Source organism: Grus americana, chromosome 7 (assembly GCF_028858705.1).
Source record: "Grus americana isolate bGruAme1 chromosome 7, bGruAme1.mat, whole genome shotgun sequence".
Lineage (NCBI taxonomy): Eukaryota > Metazoa > Chordata > Aves > Gruiformes > Gruidae > Grus > Grus americana.
Window position 1 is genome coordinate 6169647 of NC_072858.1, and position 9185 is coordinate 6178831.

At 41.1% G+C, this 9185-nt stretch overlaps 1 protein-coding gene across 5 annotated transcripts in view; it reads right to left on the minus strand.

Moving 5' to 3' along the window:
- The window catches only part of WDR11 (WD repeat domain 11), a 44802-nt gene extending 36574 nt beyond the window's left edge, over positions 1-8228 (minus strand). For 4 of the 5 annotated variants that reach the window (XM_054831923.1, XM_054831922.1, XM_054831921.1 and 1 more), the window contains exons 1-3: positions 8002-8228; positions 6497-6608; positions 1997-2150 (exon numbers count right to left, since the gene is read on the minus strand). In XM_054831923.1, the coding sequence (XP_054687898.1) occupies positions 1997-2150; positions 6497-6608; positions 8002-8087 (352 nt within the window). In that variant the 5' untranslated portion in view covers positions 8088-8228. The remainder of the gene's footprint in view (positions 1-1996; positions 2151-6496; positions 6609-8001) is intronic. The other variant, XM_054831920.1, reaches the window with a different exon arrangement.
- Between the last annotated feature and the right edge of the window lie 957 nt (positions 8229-9185).

Consider the following 9185-nt stretch of genomic DNA (forward strand, 5'->3'; position numbering starts at 1 on the left):
CCGTAACATGCAGCAGAACATGCAGATGCTGCTGTACGTGCAGAGTTATCCCTCCCAGGAAATTCTGAAAGAGCCAGTTTGGTGCTGGAAGCAGTCCACTGGCAGCACCAGCTCAGGTACAAAGCTAACCAGACCCCACTGCTCCAGCCAGCTCCTGGTCAGCTCTGTTAGGAGTGGTTCCAACAGACAGAAGAGTGCCTACCACAAGTAATTAGAACCAAAAACCCAAGTTTTACAATAGTAGGAAAGTACTGCTATTGAGTATAAAAACTGCACCAATTAAAGCAATAGTAAAAATGATATTGTGTGTGTGATGCAACAAGGAATGAAATCTAGATCTTTTGATTCTCTTTTCTGAGTTCTAACCATTACCTTTTTCACTGATGAAGTACAAGATGCTACCTAACGAAAGGGCGCATTTGATGGATGACACCTTACCAATAGATGAGCACAAAAAGAAGCAAGGAAAAATACAATTAGTCATTTCCAATTTAGTCTCTTAATTGTGTTATACCTGGCCAGGTATATATTTTCTGTTCTCTACCCTTCATCAGACCAATTAAGATAGTACTGACCTCCATGCCAGGCTTCTAGACGTTTCTGCCTCTAGCAGAAGAAAACAGAAATCTTCTGTAGCTTACAACATCATAATGCATGGCTCCTTTCTCCACACTTTTTTGTTTGTTTGGGTTTTTTGGTGGGATTTTGGTTGGTTGGGTGGGTGGGGTTTGCTTTTGTTTTTTATTTCCTCCAGAGACTTGTGAAATCCCTGAATAAGATAATGATTTTTTTTTCTGGTAGTGGGCACAAACTGGAACACAGGAAGTTCCATCTCAACACGAGGAAAAACTTCTTCACTCTGAGGGTGACCGAGCACTGGAACAGGCTGCCCAGCGAGATTGTGGAGACTCCTTCTCTGCAGAGATTCAAAACCCACCTGGACGTGATGCTGTGCAACCTGCTCTAGGTGATCCTGCTTTAGCAGAGGAGTTGGACTAGATGATTTCCAGAGGTCCCTTCCAACCCCTGCTGTTCTGTGATTCTGTGATGAAGAAACTTCAAACATCTGTCTGCCCAGAACTGTTTGGGTAGAGTTTACTGGGTATTTTTCAGACCTTCCCAGCTGCACTGGGCTACCACCCACAGAACTGAATCAAAAGCAGCAAATACCGCTGCTAAACTATCTTCTCAAATGACAGCCACAACCAGTTATTCATACAATCTCAAAATTTCCTCTTTCTCTTGACTGCATTAATTCTTACTATTTATGTCCACTTAATTATACTTGAAACCTAATTCAAACATGGCACACTCAGCTTCAAGACTTCCTACCGCTAACTCCAACTATATGTGAAACCTACCTTATTTACAACTGTCTTCTATGCTAAAATTTACAGTCACTTTTCACATCTTAATATTGCTATGCATAGAAAAGCCTCCCTGCTCCTATGAATAAGACAAATGCACAGATGCTCAGAAAACCTTCTCTCTCTAGTTACATTGCAAATGTATGTTATCGTGCTAGTATATTTGATCAGAAGCAGCTATATAATGTACTAACTAAATAATCTTCAAAGTATACGTGCACAATCAAAACTCTTAACTTACAGCAATGTAATAAAGTACTGCACCACTACAGACGACATTAACATTCAGGTGCAATGCAAACTGTACTACATCCTCAGTTCAAAAGCCGGAAGATATCCTTGGCATTGTAAATATTATTTTTTCAGTCAATAACATTAATAAAAATAGATTGTAACTTTTTGTCAGAAGACCTTGGAAAATATTACCATAATGAATTAAATCTCACAGCATCCCTCTGGGAGACAGCAAGTCTTACGTTTACACAGAAAATGAGTAAACAGAGAAAGCTAGTAATCCCAACAGTAAAATTCAATGGCAGAGCTGAGTATAGTTTGCAAAACCTAGTTGATGGATTTGTAATGACATTCCATAAGGTAACTTCCACACAAACATCATGCACTACCATTACCTTGAATTGGTTTTGTATGTTCTTGTATTTCACAACGTGCTGTTCCTGTTGCCACATCCCATACAATTATTTTTCCAGTAACATCAGCAGAAGCTAAACGTAAAGAATATGGAGAGCCAATATTGTGATGGTAATTTTCTTTAGCCCATTTAACCTGAAGATACAGATGAAAATTGGTCAAAGGAAGCAAATATACATATAACAAAGACATCGTACTTCATATTTTTTCAGATGGATAATTAATTCAACAAAAAGATATAGTAATAGTTAACAGTTAATAGCATCTGTCAGCATATGTTTAAGCTACCATCAGTTGTGCAAATTTAAGATATGTTGCAAATGTGGTGCATGACTGCATGGTTGATATTTTCAAATTACCTTCAGGAATAAGGATCGTTGATTTATGTAACTACAACAATCCATAAATATATGCTATATATATATATAAAAAGCTTAACTCAAATATTTAGAAGAAACTAAATGGCAATGTTCAAGGTTCTGTGGCATCTACAAACCTATACCTACTGATTTTCAAACAAACAAAAGTTGAAAATTTACCATCCAACTTTTATATACATGCTAAAATATGTCATTTTCCTAATCTGTCAAATATATTATAGTACTGGGGAGGAAGGACGGTTAATCTTTCTTCTATATGTTGTGTCATATCAAGCTATTGCTGACATTTGCTATCTTTTTGGTCCTTTTCAACGTGTCGCCACCACTGATTTCCACATACCACTTTCTGGTTTGGGATTTCAAACTGCATCAGCTTGCAAGTTGGCTATACTTATGAAAACTATGTGTCTTGAAAATTGAAAGACTCTGTCTGCAAGTCCCTCAAGATTATAAGGCGATAATACTGACTCCTTCCTCATCTTTTCAATATGAATTTGTTTTGCTATCTGAACTTCTGCCCCTAAGAGAGACTGAAGACACTAACAGATTCAAGAAGCCTTAACGCTAAGCTAATGGAAGTTTACCTACTACAAAAATTACGCTGCAGCTAGCTAGCTGTGTGCTGTCACAGTACCTGATGGAGAAAGGGTGAGGCCAAACACAACGCTTTTTGCAGATATTGAAAGCATGACATTAAAAAAAGAGAAATAGAATTATCATCAGGCACCGCTGAGTTTGCAACATGAATTAGATTTATAACAGCATTCAGAGCACTGTAGCCACCTTTGTGCTACCCCTTTCAGAGGTGTGACCAGAATGTAGCTCAAAAGCCTAGCTGAATAAACATTACACATGCACAGCAAGCAATCTTCAAGCACCTCTAGCTATAAACCCAAAGTGTCTTTCTGCCAGAATAACAACGAATTCTTAGGAGAGTCTCCTCTACCTGCAAATTCCAGTTTGACAATTCCTGATTCCCTGCTGTTCCAAAAAACTACCCATGAGGAAACCTGCATGTAGGTATGTAGTTATTAAAAAAAAAAAAAAAAAAAGTAGTTACGGAAACCTGCAAAGCTCTTTCTTCCTCAGTTAAATAGAAGCAAATTCCAAGTCTGGAAAACATAATTTCCCAAGGGAGCTGCTGTCACCAAGATATGAACAACAACAAGGAGACCTTTAATGCGATCAATCTCAACCAGAGCTCACGCAGCGCTCTCACACCATAAGCCTTCTTTTCTCATCATAGCACTGTTCCAACAAAGTCCCCACACATCCTCTCCGCTAAAAGAAATTATTTTCTTCCTACACTGGTCACTGCCTCTCTACTCTGACTTCAAAATACAGCAGCACTGGTCAGAAACAGGAACGAGAAGTGAAGGGGTTTTTTTATTTTTCATAATCTAACTCACCTGATTGAAAGAACCTTACTATCACTGTTTATTAACATATCAGAACAGACACAAATGAAATTTCGATCCTTGAGCAAAAAATTGTTCCTGTAATTACATTTTGTTTTGTAAAAATACTCTTTCAAGTACTCTTTGTAAAGGTACAAAGAAAATCAGATATAATCCACTCTGTACAAAGTTATCAGCACGCCACAAACACCGTATGGACACACTGAGAACTAACATGGATCCATTTTCACTGAAACCATTACCTATTCCAGACAGAGTTATGACAGCCAAAGGCCAGTAAGTATTTAAAGAAAAATAGTTAAACAGACTCCAGAAAGATTATGAAACAATTGCTTTTCTCTTTGCTTTTTTATTGCAGATAGTGGTGTGCTTTGAAATTTTTCAAATCTGAAGCACGGGTTTTGGGGGGCAAAGATCCCCTGTAGACTGAGTTTGCTGGTGTGAACTTCTGCAACAAAGAGTTTAAGTCAGGTATACACAGCAGACTTCTTACAGATCCCCTCTAGCTTATTTACGCTCTTAGTGTTTACAAACAAAAAAATAAATCAATTAGAAATTGAAAAAAAATTCTTACAAATGCACATAAAGGTATCTGCAATGATCATGGTGTCATAATAATTTTTCATATAATGCCTACTTCTTAGAGCAGAATAGAATTTCTCTTCATTTTTGCTCCTCATAAATTAGTCATTTTCTTACAGTCTATTTCTGTTAATAAAGCACCAGCTGGTGTTTTTGAAAAGTTACCTTATAAATTATATAAAAACTATTTGGACTTCAGCATTTGGTTTCCTATTGAAATAACATTACTTCTCAAAGCTAGTGAAGGTAACTGAAGCATATTCAAATTCTATCATTATATGGATCAAAAACTAATTTTGCTACAACTCATTATTTAAGTGGAAGTTTTAAAGCAGAGTCATCATTATAGCTGCTACCTCTGTATCGCTTGCATTTTCTTTTTTTTTTTTTTTCACACAATTATAGCCATTGGAATTGGTTTCTTCATTTTAAAGGGTAGCCTAAAGACAACTAAAGCTAAGGGTATGCTTATCCAAACAAGTTTCCAAAAGGCAAGCAAAGATATTGATTCACAGTGTCGCTTACTCTGCGGTTGCTGTCATGTACCCACCTTTGCTCTGAGATAATTGAGAAATAACCTCACACTAAAAGTCAGCTAAGTTGCCTCACATTTGTCACCAGAGACTATTCATAACAGCAGCACAAGCCCTAAATTGACAGCAATGTTTGGGCAACCCTGAGAATCCTCAAACTTACACTGAGAGATTTGGGCAAGTATACAAACATGCTGGAAGAAATCAGTTTTTGGTCCTTTGCAACATTTTAGCATTGTTTTTAAATGCAGAAGTCTCAAAAAATGACATAAAGTATCTATTTTGAAACTGAACCCTTACACCTCCCTTTTTTCCAGTCAGTTTCAAAATTCTCTCTAATCAAGCAAACCTAATTCCTAAACTTTACAACCATTTTTAAAAGCTACAGTGTCATTATCTATATGGCTCTTGGCCAAGATCTTGTATGGATCTGTATCAGTTTTGCCCTACCCAATATTTTAACCCAGGATTTGAACAGTTTGTTTATTCTGATGGAAAAAACCACACTTAATTGGACTCTGTAGCACAGGAATACATTGTACTATACAAAGATACAGAAACACCACCACCTGTGCAACTACAGACTATGCTGAAATACCAAAACCACTCACCAAAAAATTGAAGTTCTTTCATGTGCAAAAGATATCATGAAAATATGATGGCTCAGAAATCGGTAAATTATCAAACCCAAGACAAAATAATTGTGTTTAATTTTAAAATACCAGAGTGGCCACATCTGATATGCTATTACTGTATCTATGTGAAGATGGTCTACTTAAAGAAAACTACACATGGGAAAAAATAGTGTGCAATTTCCAGAAGGCACATTCAAACTTTTTTTTCTACCACAAAAAACCCCCCCCACAAAATCCCCCTAAAGTCTATTTTACTTCAAAAATTACTGACTGCCTTCCAACATAGCATTTCTCTAAACCCTGACTGAATCTGTCATTCTCCACAGTCAAAGAAATGATGTATCAAAGAAATACATCCTGTTCCACACTTGACCCAAAGTCAAACTCTCTGCAATTTCAAGTCAAGGACCTTCAAAGGAAAGTACAAGTACCCTACACTTAAGCTTAAATTTTAGCCCTTTTTTATGGCTAAAATAAATGTTCAGTTTTATCTGCTATTGTTCCTGTTCTATAGGTAAGAACAGAAGTAAAAACTTAAAAGTAACTTTCTGGTCGAATGGTGCACTGGTTACCCCCACAACAAGAAAGATCAGCTAGGGCATCAAAAAAGAGATTCATTTGATATTTTGTAATGTTCATTTGAAATTCTGTCATGTTAAGAACTTTCTGAGAAACATTTTGTCTGTGTTCTATAACACTACCAAATGTTTCCATATATTCTATACCTTCCATAAAGTATATCATCAACCTCAGCTCAAATTTCAGCACGCATGGTTTGATTTAGCTCTAAAAGAGATCGTGTAAAATACAGGTATTTTATAACAGATTTTATGTGAAAATCAAATGCAATATAATGTCAAGTTCTTACAGTGATTTAAAAAATAATACATACACCAGAATCAAGTAATATAGCTTAAAACATGTACATCTCACCTTGACAACACTAGCTTTGTGTCTTTCCAAAACCTGTAAAGTCTGAGCAGTATTGGCATCAATTATCAGCACAAGAGAATGGCATCCATATGCAATCAAACCTTGCCAGCCCCTAGAAAAGCATGTTACATTACCAAACAAGTGAGAAAGAACAAAAAGCACTTCACATCAAAAATGAGGCTTTTTTTTTAAGTTGAACACATCTATTAGACACAAACATCACCCTGTAAAAACTATATAAAAACATAAAATTCAAAAGTGTTATAAAATGCCATTGTTGCACTGTCTGCTCAATTATTTGCTGATACAATCCTAAGCCATCGCGAAGCACCTCTCTGTGTTCATCTGTAAAAATCCTCTTCTCTAAATTTAAGACATCACATAGGAATTAACGAAGAGCATTCATAAATTTTATACATAAGTACGCAGGTAAGCAATATATTTGTACTTATATAATTAATTGCATTTTTTTTTTTTTTTGAGACAAAAAAGCAGCATGTGAACAATGATTACAGTAATAGTGAAAATCTGCTGAGGCCTGTCTGACTTCAGGAAAGATTAATGCTGCCACCAATGACAATTATAAAGCTATCAGTGAACACCAAGCAAGCGGGAACAGTCAAAGGAGAAAAACTAAGTTTCAAACTAAGAACTTCAGAGTACTTCAATGTTCACTGCTTTTCAAGCTGACAATCCTAAAGGCCACGTTTTTAAAAAATGACTTGGTCCAGCTCATTCATTTTCTCTCCCTAAAATTCAGAAATATTAGGGTAATGCTTTACAGCACAGCTGTATGAACTCATTGCTCAGAGCAATGAATACAAAAGCCAATATATGGCTTTGTACATCAAGTCTCAAAAATAACAGAAACCAGAAGAAGCTGCTCTGATCTCTACAGTTCGTTGCACCAACAAGACCTCTGCTCAGAGAAGCAAATGTCACTGCAGAAGGGACTGGCCCACGCTCCTCTATGGCCATGGCTCTTGCTTGAGAGCTGGACAGCTGCAACTCCACCGGGCTCCCTGCCTGCCTCCCCAGCGAGGAAGGGAATGTCAGCAGCATGCACAGCGTGTAGTAGAAGAGGGTGGACACAGCACCACAGCATGCCCATTTCCAGTAACAAAAAATGACCCCAGTATTTGCGGTGACCACCTCGGCCAAGACGGCAGGACGCGATTCCCTCGCAGGAGGGCACAGCCGGCTCCCCGCAGGGATCGCTACCACCGCTTTACTGCACGCCCGGCAGCTCCCCGCGCCGGTTGAGCCTCGGCACCCGGGCGTGTGACTGGATAAACGTCCCGTCAAAAGCGCAGGCTCCCCTGGCCGGGGGAAAGCGGGAGGAGGCAGACCTGGGGCAGGCAGCGGGAAGCCCCAGCCCGCGGCTGAGGCGAAGGAGCCGGAGGGAGCCGCGGGGAGAGGCCCGGGACACCTCTAGCCGCCCCTCTCCCCTCCCCGAGCCCGGCAGACCGCCGCCGCCGCCACCCGCCCGCGGCCCGGCCCCTCACCAGTCCGCCGCCCCCCTGTTCGGCGCGCTGAGGGCGCCCGTCAGGGTCCGCGCCGGCAGCTTGATGTTCACCGTGAAGCGCTGCATGGCGAGGCCGGGGAGCGCCGGGCCCAGCCCGGGCAGCCGGTGGCCGAAGGCGCCGCGGCCTTGCCCAGCACCTCCGCCCAGGAAGCGCCGCCTCAGCGGTGCCCCCGGTCCGTGCCGCCGGGGTCCGCCAGAGCCCCGTGGCTGGTGAACGGCAGTTCCGGGCCCGGCCACGCCCGCCGCCGCTCGGAGGGCCTTCGCTGGGCCGCGGCCCCCGCCCCGCCCCGGGCCGGGCCTCTCAGCGCGGCAGCTGCCCGCCACCCGCCATGTCAGGCACCGGCCCGGGGCGTCTGGTTTCCAGTGGTGCCTCCGAGCAATCCCAACCAAGCCGCCTGGGGACACGGGTTCTGCCCTCGCTGGCTTTAAATCACCCAGTCTGGACAGAAAACAGGCCGTGGGGATGCCAGAGGCCCGTCTGCCTTGGCTGAGCAGCTCCAGGGGAACCTGGGCTACTTGGCAGTCTGGGGCACCTGAGGGCACCTCGGCACGCACAGGGCTCCCTGTCAGGTCTCCGGGTCTGGGGGTGCTGCAGCACCCGCCACTACATCCAGCTGAGTTCTTTCACCATAGTCATTTCTGCTCCAGAGTTACCAGGCGCATTACTTGGCATACATGCACTGTTTGGGGGGGTTGTTTCTCTTCAAAAGAGAGGTGGCTAGTAATTGTTTCTTTGTTAAGTGAAAAAAATGCCACTAGATGGCCAAAGTTGGCAAGATCGTAATGCCAGCCACACATTTTTTGCCATGCCGCAGTGTCACTTTGTCACAGAAGATGCAGTAAGTGCTGTTCCTTTTTTTTTTTTTCTTTTCTTTTTAATCACAATTGAATTGCGGCAAGTGGGAACTCAAGAAGCAACCTGCGCCTGATGTCTTTCCAGCTCTCTTCTAAAGAAATCTTGTGAAACAGTACATTGCTTAATACCATTTTCAGGTCACTTTAACATTGGAACCTATTTCTCAAAACGTCCTTCACCCAAAATCTCTCTCTTTACCCTTAAAAGCTGAAAAATCAATTTTTTCAAGAAGTAGAGGAATTTTTTGTTCTTTTTATTTGCTACCTTTTGAGGACAACATGATCTACACCTTCAGAGATCAATTTTGT